The 20652-nt window shown below is 39.7% G+C and overlaps 1 protein-coding gene across 3 annotated transcripts in view; it reads right to left on the bottom strand.

The window, feature by feature from the left end:
- Positions 1-20652, bottom strand: part of EBF1 (EBF transcription factor 1) — a 390388-nt gene that overhangs the window by 119037 nt on the left and 250699 nt on the right. For 2 of the 3 annotated variants that reach the window (XM_030328392.1, XM_030328402.1), the window contains exon 8: positions 7511-7652. In XM_030328392.1, the coding sequence (XP_030184252.1) occupies positions 7511-7652 (142 nt within the window). The remainder of the gene's footprint in view (positions 1-7510; positions 7653-20652) is intronic. The other variant, XM_030328416.1, reaches the window with a different exon arrangement.

Raw genomic sequence — 20652 nt, 5'->3', positions numbered from 1 at the left:
ATTGTTATAGTTCATCAGATTTGTTGGAGGACTTGATAAGTCAAATAATTACCACAGTACTGGCACAGAGTAAATGTTCCAGAAGTGTTAGCTGATAATAGCAAATAACAACAGCAATAATAATAATAATACACATTGCCACTTGGCCTGGTCACCACTAAGCAGGGGAGCAAAGTCTCAGCATTATTTCTCCTTTCCCATTAGTGCCATGGGTAGTGTCAGATTCAACTAAGAATAACACAGATCACCTGCTTGGCAGTGACCTGTGGCTCCTGAAGACTCTTTCATCTGCCTGACCCCAAGCTTGCTGGCTATCAAGTCCCCAACGTTAGGATTTCTGGCGTTACCCACTTTATGGATTACTCTGGATATACACTGAAAAACCAGTCTCCACTTAACATCTTCATTCATTATCTTGACTTCTTGCCACGTAATTTTTTATTGCGAGGGAGGACAAAAGGCTACTTCCCCACTGCTCAAAGAAAAAGGCCTGATTTGATGCTTGAAAATCTGGGGCCTATGAGCTCTATTCTATGACACATCTGGATATTCTTAGCCCTAATGTTTGTCCATTCATCTGTCTTTCTTTTTCAAGTAGGAAAATCAATTGATAAGATGTAATGTGCCACTCTAAGTAACAAAGCATGACATCAATATTTATCTACAGTCACCTGGACCCTTCACCAAAATGCTTTTCCCTCAGTGGGCCTGACTGGAGTTCTTCACCAAAACCAGTCATATGAAGGGCCACTGTCTAAGTGTAAAGCTCTGTCTGCATCTTTCATACCTGGCCCTCATGTTTTGAAAGTGCATTTCTGTCAGGAAGCTAGAGAGATGTATCTTTCATGATCTTTGGAATCCCAGAGAGACCCCTGCAAGCTGACAGCAACCTGAACTGTAAAGGCATCAGGAGTAAACTCCAAGTCCTCCAATGTCTTGTGTAACCCAATGACTATAAAGCTGTGTGCCCCCTGAATTCACACTTGCCTGCCAGCATACTGTGGGTAAAGAGCACCAAATAGATTTTGACAGAAACTATCTATGTGAATGTGAGAAGATTACATCCCCTTGCTAGGTCTCAGTTTCCTTATCTGGAAAATGACAGGATGCACTGGATGACCTTTTATACATCAGTGGCCCTTCACTTGGCATGAGGTGTCACTCACCCATTGACCACAGTGGGAGAGGAAGAGAGAAATTTGGGATAGTATGCCGTCTCTTCATTGTTTAGTTTATTTTCACTCATTTAATTTTAGTTTGTTGGGGTTAGACAAATAATATACATTTCACAGCCAAGTAACACAGCAGCCCTCCATTCTGAAGGCCTTAAAAAAGTCTCTGTAAGTTCAACAGTAGTCAATAGGTAAATTCTTTCTAAGCTACTTATGCAAAAAGCAAATTGATAAGCCAAAACCATCTGGAAAAAGAACTCTCAAAATGTTTGACTTTCTTCCTATTTTGAACACTTGCACTATTGATAAAATGAGGAGTGATCAGGGGGACGGCTCCCAGGCACAGCCAACTCCCTGGTGAGCTTGCAAGGGCTGGCAGGGAAGAGCAAAGTTATAAGCAACTCAGAGTGATCTTGCCCTGGGCTTTCATGACACACTAGGAGTCCATGTAATTGAAAATGAGTTCATCAAAGCCCTGCTTGGCCCCCCACACCATTTCACAATTGCCAACAACCACGGCCTGAGTGTCTCATGTGGGCCTGCATAATCTGGCCCTCAGCAGCCACCGTGGCCTCATCTCCTGCCATCCTCCCAGTGACAGGGAGCAACAGGAGTCATCCCAGTCTCCTCTAGGTTCCCTGAACTCACCTAAGCAAAATAGCCTGTGTACACGCTGTCCCCTCTTCCTGGAAATTTGTTTCTGTCCCTTTTACCTCGTAAAAACTTACTCAGCTCTTTCTTAGGTTTCGGCAAAAATGTGATATTCTCAAAGAAGCTTCCCTGACACCTCACTTCCCCCCACCCCACTCCTGTTATGGTCCCCCTTTTTATGCATAGCTCTCATGGGCTGGTTGCAAATTGTTTTAAATATCTTCCTTCTCTATTTACATTAGAAATTCTGTGGAGACAGAGCCTGTATCTGCCTTGTGCTACTGTATCTCAGCATGGTGTCTGTCACGTACTGGATGCTTAGAATGAATGAACGGAGAAGGAATGATTTGAAGTCGCAGTAAGCTGAGACCTCATTCCTTGGCTGGAGATCCAAAGAAAGTGCTATACCGGAAACATCCAGTGGATTTCTTTGTTCTCCTGAGGTCCTGTTTCTCCAAAGGCACCTCCAGACAAGGAGAGGCATGTGTCAACAGTTTCAGTTCAGAGCACCAAAAATTGTGCATGCTAAAAGGTCTAGAGATGACCCAACCCAGCTCTCATTGAATGCATACCAAACTGAGGCCACAGAAGCAAAGTACCTGCCCAGAGTCATACAGCTAGTTCATGACAGAGTCAGGTCTGGAATCCAGCTCTTCCCTCAGACAGCCCGATCCTCCCTCTGTTAGATCCGGCTGATATTTACTAGCCACTTCTTAGGGCCTCATTACACAGAAGGGAGAAGAGGGGGCCTCTCCTTTCTGTTGGAAGCTCCATGCTGTCTCTCAATTTGGAGTAATCTTCCCAAGCCTGAATCATCTTTCTCCACATGTCCATAAAACAACAAATTTAAGTGCAGCTGGGCACAGGGAGTCAATGGGGTTGGATACCCAGGGGCAACCAACAGAAGCAAAAACTGCTTCTGTCTGGAGCAAAAGGATTAAAGAAGGTCAAATGCTAAAGAGCAAGAATAACACCATATTGTCAGGGACAGCTGGAAAGGGAAACTACAATGGAGAGGTCAGAACTAACTGGTGGTGGGGAAAATCTGATTCTACTTCTCTAACGCTGTAATTACAGCAAAGAGATGGGCCCAGTGATTCTATTACCACTCTCTATTCTATAAAGTGTTTTTAGTTTGACCAAACCCTACTTTTGTTTAGGTTTGTTTTATGCTGGGATCCTGGTGCATTTATACTTCATGTCTTTATCTGTAGAATTACTTTAAAGGGAAATTTAATTCATTTGTATCTCATGCCTACAAAAACTAAATTTCAACTGTTTTGCAATTTTAAAAAGCATGGGTATTTAAAATCATCTATATTTGAGCCAAGAAACTAAGTAGGATCTTAGGTTAGAACGCATTAACATGAAAGTGTTCACCTTCTAAAAACTCTTGATTAATAGGTTTACTGATTTTTCAAATACATATGATAACTACACAAATTCATACCGATTTAAAAAAAAAAAAAAAACCTAACTATGCAAAACACCAGTTGGGGCCTTAAAACCAGAAAGGGTGCCTACTGATGATCAGCTGAGCTCTCTGACCTGCTCAGATTTCCCAGTGATCACAGAGAAGGCATGTCCTCCAATCATACAAAAAGGGGAGAGAATAGAGGCAAAGAGAAGGGAGGAAGGGATAAAAACACATGCACGCCAAAAAAAAAAAATGTCCCCTAAAAAAAATGAGCATTTAAACTGCTTGTCAGAAGGCTTTCTGACAAAGCCACTAGAGTGTATTCACAGGCATTTGCATAAATGCTGCCGGTGAGTTCACCATAGCTGCTAGCGCTAATGGTACATAAAGTAATTTAGTCACTTCTCCCGGCATTCTGTGTCAGAATGATGAGCACCGGCACTTTGCCTTGTTGCATATTAGATCATTAGATAATAAAGTGTTAGCGCATGCAAGCTGACAGGGTCCCTGCACTATAGCTTTGTGAGGGCACCGCATTTTGCCATAGGGGGAAAGAATAGAGAAACTGATGCCACAATTGGCCTTAAATTCAAGTAAACACAACCTGAAACTCAAGAGAACAATAATGACAGTATCAACACTCCCTAAGCCTTTAAAGATCCCCAGCATACAGTCCCCAGGAATTTGCCCAAATGAAGGGAAGACAGGGCAGACACATAAGCTAGGATTGTACATTACCATGGGTGGCAAGAATTCTTCATCTTTGGCCCCAAGTCTATGCTTTTTCAAAAATTGAAACCCTGAGAGTAGCCACCTTCTGAAGCTACCTCTCTCCACAGCATACATCCTCCATAAAGCTACTGCTTAAAGACGAAAACTCACTAGTCTAAACTCTCCCATAAATATTCAGCCAAAGAAAATCTCAGTATTTATGAATGAAGAAAAAAATGAGGGAGAGCAATTACCATGAGCTACAGCGTGCCAGGATTCACTCTCTTTGGACCATGAAAGATTCTGTGAAATAAATTTGCCTTTGTGAACTCTCCTACTTGATATCCAGGGGCAGTTATTTGAGCAGGGAGGTTTGGAAGTCCATGGGTCACACAGGGAGGACTGCATGAATGTAAAGCATGGTCTCTATTTCTACTTATATGCAGAAACATGAGCTACGAAAGGGAACTTTCTTCCAACTGTCTGACAAGCAGGATATAAATAGAGATGTGCAGAGTTGCTCAAAATAATTCAGGCTACCTGTAAATGAGATGGTAAAAAGCCCAGAATGAGGAAAAATGAAGGCTCCTACAGGTCATCTAAAAGGTGAAAATAGCCAGCAGTCTCACTGTGCAGAGGCTCTCTGAGGTGGGGATGAAGGAAGGATTGGAGCAGCTAAGGAGTAGGGGTTTGGTTCTGGAAGTTTTAAACACGACAGTTTCAAACAGGATTTTTCAATGGTAAGATAAAGTATTACCATACCCCCAAATCAACATGCATTAGCATTTAGGTCCACTCCCACACATCCCCAATGAAAGAGCCCAATAGTCATCCTTTGCTGAGTAGATATTTATGTATCAGTTTGAAGTGTCTAAATGAGTGGGTGGTTATGTGTGGTTGGTTGATTCATTCTGCAGAGAAGCAGATTTCCATGTTATTGTCATTACAAAGAACTTCAAGGTGTCTACCCTTTTATTCTTCTGGAGAGAAATAATGTAAGGCTTTGGTGAGAGCTAGGCCCCCTAGCTGAAGAAGACAGGACACGGCCACATCCCCACTGTTGGTTAACCATTTATGAACAAGTGAAATGTCATCATTTTCATGAACAATATGTTAATAATAACACGGCCACTTGTAGACTGGTAAATTGGAGCAGAAGAATAAAATATTGCCTTTAAAACTTAGAATAATATGATATTCCAATTGAAATATTAATATGTATACCTAGAAGCAAGGATATTTGAGCTGGGATGAAACCTAGAGACATTTTGATCTAGAGATCTCAAACTGTTAGTCTATGGTCTATTCTTCCTAAGTGGCATTTCCCCCTGCTTCCCTTCTAGGTTTAAAAATTTTATAATTAGTTACCAACAATTAAAAATCAGGAGTTTTTGTTCTTGCCACACTAGAACATCTGGCCCCACTGGGCCCTCAGTCCCCTTGGCCACAACTCTCTGTGGGACAATAGAGCATACACTTGCCCTTCTTCTGCAGTCTCCACCCAGCCCACTTCCCCTATGTACATGACCTGCCCCCACTCAAGGCACACAGTTTTTTTACCCCTACAGATCATCACCTTCATTTTACCAAGAAGAAAACTAAGGATCTCCAAAAGTAAGGTGACTTGTCCAAGGTCACGTAAAGGTCAGAGCTGAAACTAAAAATTGAATTTACGTCGAGTCTTTCCTCCACATCACAATACAAAATAATGTTCCTGACCTCCATGTTCTAGAAGTGTCTTTCCTAGCAGGTTGTTTCTGTTGGTTTGTGTTCCCCGCTCCCCCCCACCCCCCACCAAGTAGAGGGATGATTTGCAATTTGCATGGTGTCATGTGGTCTGTCACTGACTTCCCAAGGCCAGGAATGGGAGCTGGGTGTAGTCTGCACTTGGAGCACATTTTGAAACTATGAACCCATGACTGGTAGATTTCAAAGTGATAGTCAAGTCTGTCCTTGGACAGGGCAGTAACCATTGTAACTAACCAGCCACAGTCAAAAACAAGACTTCAGTTTTTAAGCCACTGCTCTCCAAATTGTGCCCAGTGAGTATATACCTAGTTTTTCCTCTTCCTTTCCTCTAAATACTTCTAGTAATACAATGCCTTAAGTGACTCCAAGGGTATTAAAAAGGCAATATTACTATAAAGTGAGGATCAGAATAATTTCAAGTACAGGAATGGAACTAGGAATGTAATCATGAGCAGGTATTTCAAATGGCCTTCTGCAAAAAAGTAATATCCATCCATCTCAGCACTAATGAAACCATAAAGAAGCGGCTTTTGAAAGATGATGGTTTACTTTAAAAAGACTGTAAAACTGGTGAAGAATCCCTTCTAAGCGTGTTACATCTGGCTAATTAATAAAAAGTAGTTTGTATATTCCTTAAGTGCAGGAAAAAAAAACAGGCAAAAATAATGATAGTAGTATTTTTATTAAATTAGAATGCTGGCAGGGAAGGGGGGTTTCTACCTTATGAATTATATCATGGACGGCTCACGGCCCTTGGAAAAATCAGACAATCAGGTGGTAATTTGTGCAGTAGTGTTTTTAAAAGAATCCTGCTGACCTAGCAAACTAGACAGTGAAGTAGAGAAATGGGTTTAGAGTTTAACTTGAAGAAGATAGGAGACATTCTAGCATGGTGATTGGTATTGAGTAGAGTCTCAATCATTGTTTCCTGGATGGATGGTTGGATGGATGGATGGATAAATGATGAATAGATGGATGGGTGGATGGAGGATGGATAGATGGATAAATAAATGGATGAACAGATGGGTGGATGGATGTATAAATGGATGGATGAGCAGACAGAAGGAAGAATACATTACATATACGTGTAGTACAGAAACATTCAGATGTACATTCAATCTAGCCCGTGGTTCCTTTGAATGGTATTCACTTTCCTTGATTCAAGTTTTTATCTGGTTTCCTCCAGTCCTCTCAAAGCTACCACTGATTAGCCACAAATTCAAGACAAATGTGATTTCACCTAAACAAAGTCCACCTACAGAAAGCAGGCTCTATTATGTGCTGATGAGGGGAAGATTATGCACGAGGCACAGGAGGGACATTTAGTTTGGGCTTCAAATTCAGAAAATGCCTCTGACCTAGATTTTGGACATTATCTCCAAATGAGGTTCAATATGAAGTTACAGAGGTACACCAGCAGGATTGTAAAGATGGTGGAGTTCATTAAACAACCAAGTCAGTTATAAACCCAAAATGTACCACAATATTTATGACCTTCCTTTGGCCCTCCTTTATTTTTCAGTCAAGTGGGAGCTGAAAATAAAGCAGTGGTCCAGGTCTCCCTGGAGACCCAGGTCTCTCTCAACCTGAAGGAAAGATGCATCAGCCATTTCCAGGGTAGAGAGATGTGCAACAAGAAAGGCTGGGCCTCCAAGATGTCTTCCTGTCTTTCAATACTTAGTATCAATAACGTTCAATAGAACATTTGAAATTCGAAACAGAGTAGAAAATGTGGTGGAGTTGGAAGAAAGAAACCAAATAGATTCACAGTTAAAGTAGCAATGCCAACCAATGAAAATGATTTGCCTACCATGTTCCAGATAAGAGGGCGTACCTTCCGAGGGGTCAAGCCTCCGAGCCCTCCGCCCATGCTTAGAGTTATTATGGACAAACATGTTATCAGAGACTGCCAGGACATGGCCATCCACATTGACTGTCGTAGACACCACGACCTGGAGACAGAAGAGAGAAATGAATGAACATTTTAATATAAAAGCATGGAGGGTAATAAACTCAAGTTAAATAAATAACAGCTGGGAGCTGAAGAAAATTGCATAGCTATTTCACATAATAACTGGTGCTTATGCTGTACAAGTCTAACAAGAGGAGCTATTGATGAGTGGGTCTTTGGCATGGAACGCTTTTGATGCAGTTTTAAGTAAAATTGCACAGTTTATAGTTATACAGCAGAAGGTACACTGTTAACCATAATTTTAACAAGAGGATCTTTATTAGCATATTTTTTTACACAACGGTGGTTGTGTTTCACCTAAATTACCCTTCAGTTTAGACACTGAAGCAGATATCACAGTTGATCATGCAAATAAAAATCTTTTGAATCTTTAAAATATCCCCCCCCCCCCCCCCACTGTGTCAGGGTTAAGAGGATAGAGAAATGAAAAAGAGAGGTTTCAGTGAGACCTGGGATGCAGCTTTCCCTCCTGGGCGTCTTTCTGGTGTTTCTTGTACTTTTTTCTTCCCACATTACTTCAATTAATCAGACCAAACTTCCTTCCCCCTCCCCCACCCTCACCCCCATTACCACCAACAGCACAATCCCTCCCCAAAAGATCATTGGTAATGAAGGGTCTTAGATCTGTGTTTCGAAGCCAAAAACAAGCAAACAAAACACAACAAAACAAAACAAGAAAAAGAAATGGTGACTTTGGCCCAAGATGTAATTCAGGTACCCTGGCCATCTCATAACTGACTCTGAACCCAGTTTGCCAGAAGGGACACAGGCAAAGGTGTTTTCTCGGAGAACTTTGACTAAAACAATGAGAAAAAAATGACCTACACTTCTCCTTATATTAAATGGGGAAGAGGATTAAAACTGAAACCCACAGAGATATGTTTATTCATGCGACCTCTTACAACCAAATATAATAATTGTCTGTAATTGCAGCTTCAGCTCCCACCTCATGCTTTGACATGGGAAACAGCAATCAGCCAGCTCCCGTTTAATCCACCTATTATGTTGACTAATTAACTTTCCTCGACAGTTTATTTCTTCCTCCATTATCAGCCCCTGTCAGCCGCAAGCACCCTGCAGCATAGGGGGGACCTCAGGCTCTTTGATTGATCACCGATAGATTGACATGCAGATTAATTTAATTAGAATCACCTCACTTGAGAAATGAAAGACAAAGGCAAGAGGGCTAATAGATCTGCTCTCATAATGAGGCGAACCTCCAGAGCCGAGGCTGAGGATTTCTGATTTATTTTGCTCAATTCCCCAGTTGCTTGGAAAGACTCTCGCTTTAATTGTTCTTGGTTTTGAGAGGCATTAGCCTCTGAAGAGGTGAAACGCTTTACAAGGATTGGCACACACTGAGGCCCCAGTTTCTGAGGAAGCCTTTTCGCCGACTTCTAGAGTCTGGTGCAACGCCGCTGTTTCCTCCCGTGACTTGAGCAGAGGGCAAGACGCTGGGTCTTGGCCGAAGCCTGCCTGTTGTCTGCCCAGCCTAGCGGAGGGCCCCCCACCCCCACCGACGCCAACCATACTTGAAAGTTCCACTGTCGGCGTCTTTGACCTAAACGCAACTGGGGAAAACATGGCGGAGTCCCCTTCTCGCAGCCTCAAAGATGGCAGTGAAATGCAGGCTGTGAACACGCTGCTCCCAATAGTACCGTGGAGTTGGTTGGACTTGATCTGATTTGCCTTAACCTGGTTATTAGTTTTCGTTCGTTTTTTCTTCCACGCCCTCCCTTCTGTAGACGCGAGGCCCTGCTCCTTATATCGAGCCCCTAGTGTCGTTCTGACCCGGATGAGGAAGTCAGGAAACAACACACGTGGTCATTCCACCCTAGGATCTCCCAGGGATGACTGCAGGGCAGGGCTTCTGGGGGTCCTCCCACGAGGCCCTCTCTCATGGTCCTCTTCTTGACTCCTGGCCAGACCTGGATCTTCCCCTGATTTTATTTTTTAATTCCATTTTATTAAACTACAAAGTAAACAATTGAGAGTCCATTCCGGGACTCAGGGTTTTGGCCTCAGTAATTGTGAAAACCAAAATTCCAACTAGGGCAAGTCATTCATGGGAGGACTGCGTACACTTGAAGCAGCAGTTTGCAAAGTGGTTTTTCTCTTTCTTCATGATTGACCAACCAGATCTGACACAGCCTGAAGATTATGTGTATGCCTCATCAATTGTAGGGTAGTTTAAAAGGAGGAGGAGGAGAAAGAGAAGAAAGTGGTCCATTCTTTTATTTTCAAAAAGTATTATGTGCCAACGTAGAGTCCATATTATTTAAGGCAAGAGAAACTCACTTTCTTTTTAGTTAGGGAGGTGGGACATTTATAATTATATAACAGAGCTGGGTCTTTCAAAGAATTTTTGATTTACTACGAGACCACAATTGAGTGGTCACTGGAGTCGTTAGCTGAAGAAACTATAAAAGGAATCCCAAACGGTATCTGTTTCCAGTGTCAGGAAATACAGAAAGTTGTTATTCTAGACGTCTGTCTTGAGAGAGGAAAAAAAAAAAAAAGCAATGACAATTCACCATGCACCTGTAAGACAAAATGCTACAGGCTTAGGCTTAAAATATTCAGTATCGTTTAAAGATGTTGTCATCTAGTTCTTACATTGAACAAAAATGACAAAAACGGTTAAGTTAAAAAAAAAAAACACAACAACAACCACACTCTATGTGTTTTTTTTTCTTTGCAAAAGAAGGATCACCAAGACCACTGTGTGACAGAATCATTTCACTGAAGTTTCAATTCAAATTGGAGAAGGATAAAACAGAATCCTCATGCGTTTAATTTCTAGAAAATAAACACCTAATATGTTCCTCAAAAACTCATGACAGTACATTTTAACTTCCTGCTTCCCAAAATAATTTCTCTCATTCCAATTTGTGAATGATGAAGATATCTTTAAATAAAACATAAGCTGAAATTAATCTACAGAACTTGTAAATTTTTAAAAAATCTGTGAGATGCAGAGGGGGCACTGAAGTGTCCTTTAAAAACAGGCCCATAGTGGGAAGGAAAGGGCCTTCACAGTTTAACACAAGATTAATGAGGTGCTGACACATTCATGCAGGCAAGGGGACAGACAGGCCTGCCAACTCTTCAACCTTCCCAAATTTTGTCAACAAAACACAGCTTGAATTTGGGACAGGTAAACATGGAAAATGATTTTACATTTGGACTCAACACTTCCCTCTCTAACCCCTTCCTCACTCTCCTACCCAGGGAAAGAAATGAAGGGAATATGAGGAACAGGTATATTTAAATTTTTATGGTATGTGTTATAAATAAGTCTTTACTTTTTAGAATTGTACTTTCCAATACAGTAACTACACATGTAGCTATTTAAATTTAAACTAATTAAGTAAAATTTTAAATTCCATTGTTTCTGAGTCTCCATAGCTACATTTCAAGTGGTTAGTAGCCACATGCAGCTAGAGTCTACTATTGGACAGGACAGATATAGACCATTTCCATTGTTGCAGAATGTTCTATTGGGCCGTGCTCCTGTAGAATGGTTTTGAAATAAATTGTTCCAATTTATTCATGAGGATGTCCGAGTTTTGTCTCCTAAAATAGGTATTAGTCTAAGTGGACATGTTTAAGGTTATGTACAAGTATATTTTTATCACTATATTTTTTAGAATTAATTTTCTATTTAGGGCATAGGTTTCTAATACAGCAATCCATAGATGTACTGATGAACACCCAGTGTGTTCCATGGTACCTTCTATTTGGGTCCAGCCCCCCAGGTGAGGGCTCTCAGCATGAGGGGATTAAAAAACAAAAAACAAACAAACAAACAAAAACAAACAGACAAACAAAAACCAAGAGAAATCTGCAGGTACCCATGGACTTTGGAGATTTTACATTAACATCTTGGCTCATCTCAGTGGCTCAGAATCTCCTCTGTTTTATCCAGGAACTAGATATCCCTAAACGTTGTTATTTTTACAATTTTACCCTCTCAATTTAGAATTGGAAAAAATTCAATACAAAATTTATGATGCTGGACTCCCTATCTTTCCTAGGTGATGTGACTCTGGCCAGGTTAACTTAACCCTAAACCACAGTGTTCCTGCCTCTCAAGAGGAAAAAATAATAACAATCCCTGATTCTGTGAGGCTTCCATTATTTAAAGTGGCCAGCATGGCTCCTGGCTCCTACTGAGCACTCAAAAAATGTTAGTGGCAGTAGTAGTGTAGTTGTTGCTTTGTTGGTGATACTCCACAAAAAGTTCAAGATAATGTGTTGGGCTGATCATCTGAAGCCTAAAGAAGACCCAGCATAAACTGTTATTTTAAATAAAAGGATACAGAAACTATCTCTAATATGTTCACTGCTTTATCAGTCTAACAATGAAATTGTACAATTTTAAAGACCTTTGTTCCCACAACATATAATTATATCATTTAGGCCTCGTGTGAATTGCAAATTTCACTGGTTTATATAATTTTACTGTCTAGAACCCATTGGCATCTTAGCTTATTATATTCTAGGCTTGAAACCAAACAAAATCTTATGGCTTTGAAAATAATCTATAAATTAGACATCAATTCAGTCTAGTTTCATATGAATCAGGGGTTCTCTGGGAGTTTTGTTATTGGTATTTCCTGCTATCATTCTTCAGGCTGCCCCTGTTTTCTGCATATCAGGCAGGAGACCTTGTATGTCCCAACTAAATTATCTAAGATTCGTGAACCATAATCTCTGTCTCATGAGCAGATTTTCAAAAAGACAAAAGCAGCTAAAATCCAGTCATGGGTGGAAGATCACATTAACAAAAGTAGCAGTTCATGGAGAAGAAGGATTTATGACAAAAGCAATCAAAAGAGTTGAAATCTGTATTTTTAAACACTTCCAAAACAAATATGGAATCAAGAGAAAGATTAGATCATAAAAATATTTTCCATGCTTAAATTTAGAATATTTTAGTAGTCAGTACCTCCCTCCAAAAAGTAACTACTTAAACAAATTAATTTTGAATGATTATAAAATTACAATTCTTGGTTTTCAAAGCTGATATATGGTAACCCAGTGTAAGGACATTGGTGCTAAAGTTGGTCTGTTACATGGCTTTCTTACCTTTTTGTTTAACTTATTCTATGTTTGCATTAATTCGGGACCCCTAATATAAAGCATTATATGCACAGGCTTCAAGTACATGGAATAGAAAGGCATTAAGCAATATTCCATTGGCTAATACTCAGTAATAAAAAGAAACAAAGTATTGACACACCTGGATGAATTTCAAGAGAATTACGCTGAATGAAAAAAGCCAGTACCGAAAGATTACATACAGAATATTACAGACTTATTTCCCCCCACAGCCCCTCAAAATTTACATGTTGAATATCTAATCCTCAGTACCTCAGGATGTGACTGTATTTGGAGACAGGGTCTTTAAAGAAATGATTAAGTTAAAGTAAGTCCCTTAGAGTGGGCCCTAATCTCATCTGACTAGAGTCCTAAGAAGATGAAATTTGGTCACACAAAGAGACACCAGGGTGTCTGGCAAAGGGGAAAGACTGTGTGAGAACACAGCAAGAGGGTGACTATCTACAAGCCAAAGACAAAGGTCTTAGAGGAAACCAAACCCACTGACACCTTGATCTTGGACTTCCAGACTCCAGAACTGTGAGAAAATAAATATCCATTTTTAAGCCACTCAGTCTGTGGTATTCTGTTATGGAGGTCATAGAAAACAAATACACTGCATCACTCCATTTACTTAACATAATTCTGAAATTAAAAGGTTTTAGAAATGGAGAGCAGATTAGTGCTTGCCAAGGGTTAGGGACAGAGGGAAGGTAGATGTAGCTACTACAAAAATATAATAGAAAGGACCCTTGTAGTGATGACAATGCCCAATATCTTTACTGTGGTGGTAGATACACAGACCTTACATGATAAAATTTTACAAAATGAAAAGCATACCCATATGCAAATGACTACAAGTAAAACTAGAGAAATTTGAGTAAGGTGGTGGATTTGTCAATGTTCATATCCTATATGAATATGGTATAGTACTATATAATGTTGTACTATAGTTTTGCAAAGTATTACTATTGTGGTACTGGGTAAAGGGTACACATGGGATCACTCTGTATTATTTCATGCATCTACATGTGAGTCTATAATTATATCAATAAAAATCCAGCTAAATAAAAGGCATCATCAATCAAGATGTCCTTTTATAGGAGTGGATATGCAAACTGGTAATCCATAGAAAGGAATATTATACAGCAATAAAAAGAAATGAGCTATCAAATCATGAAAAGACATGGAATTTTAAATACATAGTGCTAAATGAAAGAAGCCAATCTGGAAAGGCTATATACTATATAATTCCAACTACATGACATTCTGGAAAACGTAAAACTACGGAGATAGTAAAAAGATTAATGGTTGTCAGGGGTTTGGGGGGAGGGAGGGATAAATAGGTGGAGAATAGGGGATTTTTAGGGCAGTGAAACCATTCTACATAATATCATGCATTTGTCCAAACCCATAAAATACATAACATAAAAATCAACAATAGTATAAACCATAAACTTTATACTATGTTACAATAATGTGTCAATATGGCACATCAATTGTAATAAAGTATTAGACTAATGAAATATATTAATAATAGCAGAAATGGGGGGAACATCAGTTTGCTCATCAGTTAAGTATCCAACTTCAGCTCAGGTCATGGTCTCATAGTTCAGAGGTTCAAGCCCCACACTGGGTTCTCTGCTGTCAGCACAGAGCCCGCTTTGGATCCTCTCTCTCTCTTTCTCTCTCTGACCCTTTCCCACTTGAATGCATGCATATGGGCATGCATGTGTGCTTTCTTTCTCTCAAAAATAAATAAATATTAATAATAATAATAGGGGAAATGGGGGAGAAGAATTGAGGGAGTCTTTGGAAACTTACTATACTTTCCCCTCATTTTTCTCTAAAACTAAAACTACTCTGCAAAATGAAGTCTATATCATCAAACGTCTACTCCCAACCCTACACAGCCCACAATCTCTACTCTACCTGCCTGCTGAAACACCCTTTACAGACTCCTCAAAATACCCAAGAATCAGCGAATCTAGTAACTTCCAACTAAGAGTTTTCAAAAATAGTAACAGGAACAACACTGCAGAGAGGGAATCCTAAATTCACCCATAGGAAGATAGCATGCTATCCGTGGATAGCATACATTCAGTAATTTTCCTTTGTCAATACAGGATCAAATCATGTGCATGTGGAAACACTGGTTATCTCATGCCCATGAAAGAACTCTGAATTGATGGAGTCACATGGCTTCAAATAATTTTAAAATGGAATGTGATTCTTAATAAATGCCATTAGGATAAAAAAAAATAGGTTGTCACATGAGATTCATAGGAGAAAATGATAAAAGAAATTCTCAGTAGTTATGACACTGCATATTTGTCCAACATGTCTTTTTAAGGCTTGGAAAACTGACCCCAAGAAGTTTAAAAGCATCCTCAAGGTCTTAAGACAAATTAAGAGCAGAGGCAAACCTGAAGGGAAACTTTCAGACTCCAGGCCCAGTTCTTACCCACAACAGCCTCTGGACCCTCAATACAAACTCCTGGCCTAAGTCCTTTCTCTCCTGAGTCTGCTAGTATCTTCCAGTATACATCTCTGGGGTCTAAGTGATTGACTACACTTTAAGTATTATATACATAAAAATGGTCTGTGGCAGTTAGGAGTTAGGTCTTCATTAACTTTGTCCTTTAAAATATCCTTGACTGATATGGAATGAGATCATTTCTGAAACCTGCCTGATTGCCAGTTTCTATCTGGTTGAAAGATCCCAAATAACTCATTAAAAATTATGGAGGACGCATGAACCTACAGGATGTAGCAGAGCAGAACTGCAGGAGAATGGGAGTGAGTAACTGAATTAAATCTACTCTTTAAGGCTCAAGGCAAAAATATCTCCTATTTTAACAGTAAGACAAGAGCAGACACTTCTAAATCCTCAGATACTTACATTAAACTAATTTGGACCTTTGGACACTAAACTCAGCTTCTGTCTCCTGAACTGTGACACATGCTCACATAAAAGCTCCTCAGTGACCTGAATCTTGTTCCCCTCTCTGTGGATCAGGATACCTTTGATGACTCTTGATGGTGTCATTGGCATTTAACAGGTGCTCTCCATTTATGTGTTCCCACTGGCTATTTTAAGTAGCAGTGAGCCAAAACATACAGAATTGCCATGTGTGTTCTCTACTAATGACTCTATGACACACGGATGTGAAAATTGGGAGCGAGAAAATAGCATATTAGTCAACAGCTCAGATTCTCGGGTCAGAGAGTCCTGAATGTGAACTGCAACTCCATCACTTACCAGTTTGTAACCTTATATAAGTCACTTAATCATAGGAATAAGTTGTGTGCCTACTATACTCCAGGCATTATTCTGTATACTAGAGAAGCAGCAATGTACCAAGAACTCAGTGCTTATCAGGGACAGAAAGGGGTTTTCCAACAGTAAGTAAACAATAAAAGAAAATTTCTGAATGTGAAAGGTTCCAAGAATAAAATACAATGCGGATGAAACGATACCTAGGTGAGATCTATTTTTGATTGGGTGATTAAGGAAGGCGTCTCTGAGGAGGTGATGTTTTAGCTGAAATCTGAGTAAAAGAAGTAGCCAGCTATTCAATGAAGTGGCAGAAGAATTTCCTAGGAAGATGGAATTAGTAAGTGCAAAGATCCTGAGGCAGGAATAAGTTTGGTGTATTCAAGAAAGAGAAAAGAAAGAAAATAAGGAAAGCCAATGTGCTCCAATGCTTGTTTGGAGCAAAGGAAACAAGGGAAAGAGCAGAGGAAAAATAAATAAGATCATTCATGCAAAACACCTTGTACAGCGTCTCACACATAATAAGAGCTCTGTAAGTTACAACTTAAAAAGCAATAGAATGTAAGGATATCTTTTGTTGGTAAGTCTCAATAAGTATAAGCATCCTCAGAACCAATATCCACTGGCAACACTGATCAAACCAAACACTTTTAAACATCTATCCTTTAATGTATTTTACATTTCTTCAATAGCGACTGTACTTAATGTAGAAATTTATTTCCCCTAAGTGCAGAGCCACCACTCACCAAATCGCATTCATAAGGATTCCTTCTCAGTGATGCATATTTTCTGCCAAGGCCCAGCATAAGGCTCATGCCAAGATACATATTTGCCCAATAAGCTGTAATGGTTTAATATATCAGGTTGAAAATCCACCATTTGTATTTACCATGTTATGTGAATTAATCCTGTATTCTGAAACTATCATTAGAGCTGCTTTCAGTATAATTAATCAGCGTGGTGCATCTTGAAATTATTCTGTATGAAGAGAGTGATTGCAGCTCGGGCCCCTAGCATTCTGTTGGTAAAGAATTTAATTGCGAGATGCGCTATTTGTCAAAACAATATGAAACGGGGTGGGGGACAGTGGGAGAGAAATAAAAAGGATACAAATATTTCCTTCTTTATTTAAGTGCCTTTAAAAACAGACTGAAACCGCAGAGGTAGGGCATGTATTTTAAGAATCCTCTAAGCATACCACATAATATATTGATTCAGAGCCTCTCTGGGCTTTTGAATAAATAACAAGGATTCTCCAAAATTTACAGAATCAGAATTCACACATACACATAAAAAAAACAAAAGCAGAGAGTTGCCTTTTACCGTCATTTCCCATGTCATCATTTTTAAAAGAATACATTTTTGGTGGGAATTCGGGATGAGTAACCTGGTGGTTTCTCCTGGTGGTTTCCCATCCCCCACACAAAATGACTAATGAGTGAAAGAAGATTGTTTGTCTCCTCCAATAAACATGAAATAAACATGATTTTAGAGTTTGCTGTTCTCTCTGCTCAGAAAATTCTTCTGGCTCTTCTCAAGATGATTTATTCTTATCTGTTAGCTCTGGTCTTAAATGTCACTTCCTCACAAGTTTTCCCCGGTCACCCACTTTAAATTAGGTTCCTATCCCCTATCCCACATGTATTCTCTTTCATAGTATTAATACTCTTTAGAGCAATAATGAAAATTTTTAACGATTTGTAATTATTCATCTGTAAACATTGCAGCAGCCAATGGTAACTGTTACCCACACATCCATTTCCTCTCTTCCTTGGGCTGTACAAGTAGATACTTGCAGGTCTCTCTGTGGTTATATCTGGTCGTGTGACAGACTTCTAGCCCATAGAATATGGGCAGATGTGACAAGGGTCATTTTTAAGACCAGGTTTTAAGAAGCCCATGAGCCCCCTCCATATACTCTTTACCCTTAAGCTGGATGGATGGAGACAGTGAAGTTCTAGAGGATAGTGGAGACACAAAACAAAAAGAGCCCCAGTCCCCAAATCACTTCATGTACAAGATCTGTCCACTGACCAAGAACACCTGCCTTGTACTGTTATGTGAGCAAGAAATAACCTGTTGTGTATGAGCCATTATATTCTTTGTTCTATTTATTATAGCAGCTAGTATCATCCTAACTAATAGACCCCAGCTAGAATATGATCTTCATTAGGACAAACACCCTGTCTTTCTTGTTCATCATGATATACTCACCATTTACTACATCCATAAATACTGAGTGCATGCATGCATGAAGGAAGGAATATGTCTTAAATTTATGTTCATATATAGTCACAGATCTAACATCTATACATGAATATAGATTTGTAGCCTATGGAAAATTTTTGTTGAAGAGATAAGATGAATTTGGAAATGATACCAGTTCCTAGGTATTATGGCATCTACTGTGATGACAGCTTGTACCCAATTCTTGTCCCTTTCCTCACCATCCTCATGCTGCCAGCCCCAACAAGGAAAGCTATTGATAAGGACTTAAATCTTAACCTGGAATTGTCTAGCTCCTGTCAGTTAGAAACCAGACCCGTGACATGGTTTTAACACCGTCCTTTGACATTAGCATCTTTTTAGTGTCAAGATGAAGAAACAGGCTCTTTAGTCACAGTGAATTTCTCCCTGTCATGAGCTGTTTCCATCTAACCTACCCCCACCTTTTCCCTTCCTCCCTACTTCTTCATACCCACCAGAACTGAATGAAGCCTATATCCACTGTTGTATTAAAGCAAGTTTGTTACCCAAACCACAGCCTGGGCATTTCAAAAGAAAACACCCATTGTAAATTAAGAAGAAGAAGAAAAAAAATATTGTACCAGATTTTCTACAAGGTTTATTCCATAATGCCTTAAAGTATGAACACAGCTGAGCTCTGCAGAAAGTGATTAATTTCTTGAAAACGCTAAGGTCACACTAATTGACATGACCTGTGTAATTAAGTAGTCTCTGTTTACACACCAGAAGCTCAGCCGCTCTGAGGCTGAGTTTGCTTGACAGAATGTCTTTACATGTCAAGAGATCAACAACCTTTCTTATGTCCTCCTCAGTCACCTACACAGGCCCCTGATTGCTGTTCAGAGGAGACATGCTCTGGCATGGCTGTATGAAGATCAGGCTGGCCTGGTGAGCATACAAAATGAGATGAGAGAAAAGTGGCATCCATGACTGTTGGAGAGAGCCTATTTAACAGTCAGAAGAGAACGTTTTTCCATCAGATGTCTCTAGGTCTAAGGTTTTCAATAACTTAGAACTGGGAAAAGCCACATTGATATGTCAAGGGTAGACCAGAGTTTTCTCCTGCCAAAAAGACACTTTCTCATCCCTTCTCAGAGGCAACAATAACATAAAATCAACTTCCTAATGGTACACTATGAGAGAAATGATGGAAATTATACATCTTATTCACAGGCAACGTTCAACTAGTATCTCTATGACACATCTCTGTCAGCCAGGATAGCTGCAGGGAAGACTGATCTTTCCCCCTCTTGGTTCAGCCCTAAGATTTGGGAACTGCAGTATGATTTTGTCACAGAGTACTGTGAGATATCTGGAGCCACTTTACTCATGTTCCATCTAGGTGATGGGTCTTTTTGGCTCTGGAGAAGTGGCCCAAACCTCCCTAGGTTAGGTGAAGCTCAAGCAATCTTCTGAGTAGTAGCTTCTTTTTCTAAAGCTCATACAAATAAAAATTGGCCAACACTGTAGCTCTGTTCAGAAACAATATTCAAGTTCTTCTCCTTTCATGCAACTCCACTCTCTGCCTGATGAACTTTAGTGGTATTCCAATGTTCTTCATGCAGATGGTATCTTTAGGCCTATTATAAGACAAGCAGCTGGCTTTCCTGAGATTCCAGCATACATTCATGGGTAGCACTATGGCTCTTCGATGTTGACAGACTTCCTTATTTTCTCTGCAATAAGGGTCTTCCTATAGATACTGGACAAGTTCCTTACTGCTCTACAACATTAGATAACATCTGAGTCAGAATGATGAGTTAAATCACTGCCTCCTTCCTACTTAGTAAATGTGTGATTTTGAACAAGTTCCTTAACCCCTCTAAGCCTCAGTTCCTCATTCCTAAAATTACATTTCATAAATATAATATTGGCACATTCCTAACAGGGATATTGTGAAGATAAAATGAAAACTTATGTAAAATACTTAACACAATACTTCTCATATAATAAATTAGTTTTATCATCATCATCATCATCATCATCATCATCATAGCCAATGTCCATACATGTACATCAAGGTACACATTTGGGCATGTATATTTATACACACATATATGGAACACACTGAATGTTGACAGAAATATAAACAGTCATTTCCCCGGCATTTAATGTAATCAGAAGTAAACCAAGATAGGGAACATAAGAAGAAAAGCCAGCTTGTGGTGAAAGCACAAAAAAAGAAAAGAAAGATGATGACAATGGAGTTTGGGGCCCACTGGGTGAAAGCTCCTAGAAGTATCCAATAGGCAGCTGGACTTCTAGGTTTGGATCTAGATGTCAGGTCTCAGGGAGCCTGACTTAAGAGTTCTGAGTGCCTGACTAGTGGTTAAGTTGCTGAGAATGGAGAAGA

This window comes from Lynx canadensis, chromosome A1 (assembly GCF_007474595.2).
Source record: "Lynx canadensis isolate LIC74 chromosome A1, mLynCan4.pri.v2, whole genome shotgun sequence".
Classification (NCBI taxonomy): domain Eukaryota; kingdom Metazoa; phylum Chordata; class Mammalia; order Carnivora; family Felidae; genus Lynx; species Lynx canadensis.
Note: the sequence above shows the minus strand (reverse complement) of the source record. Positions and strands in the feature narration are given on the sequence as shown.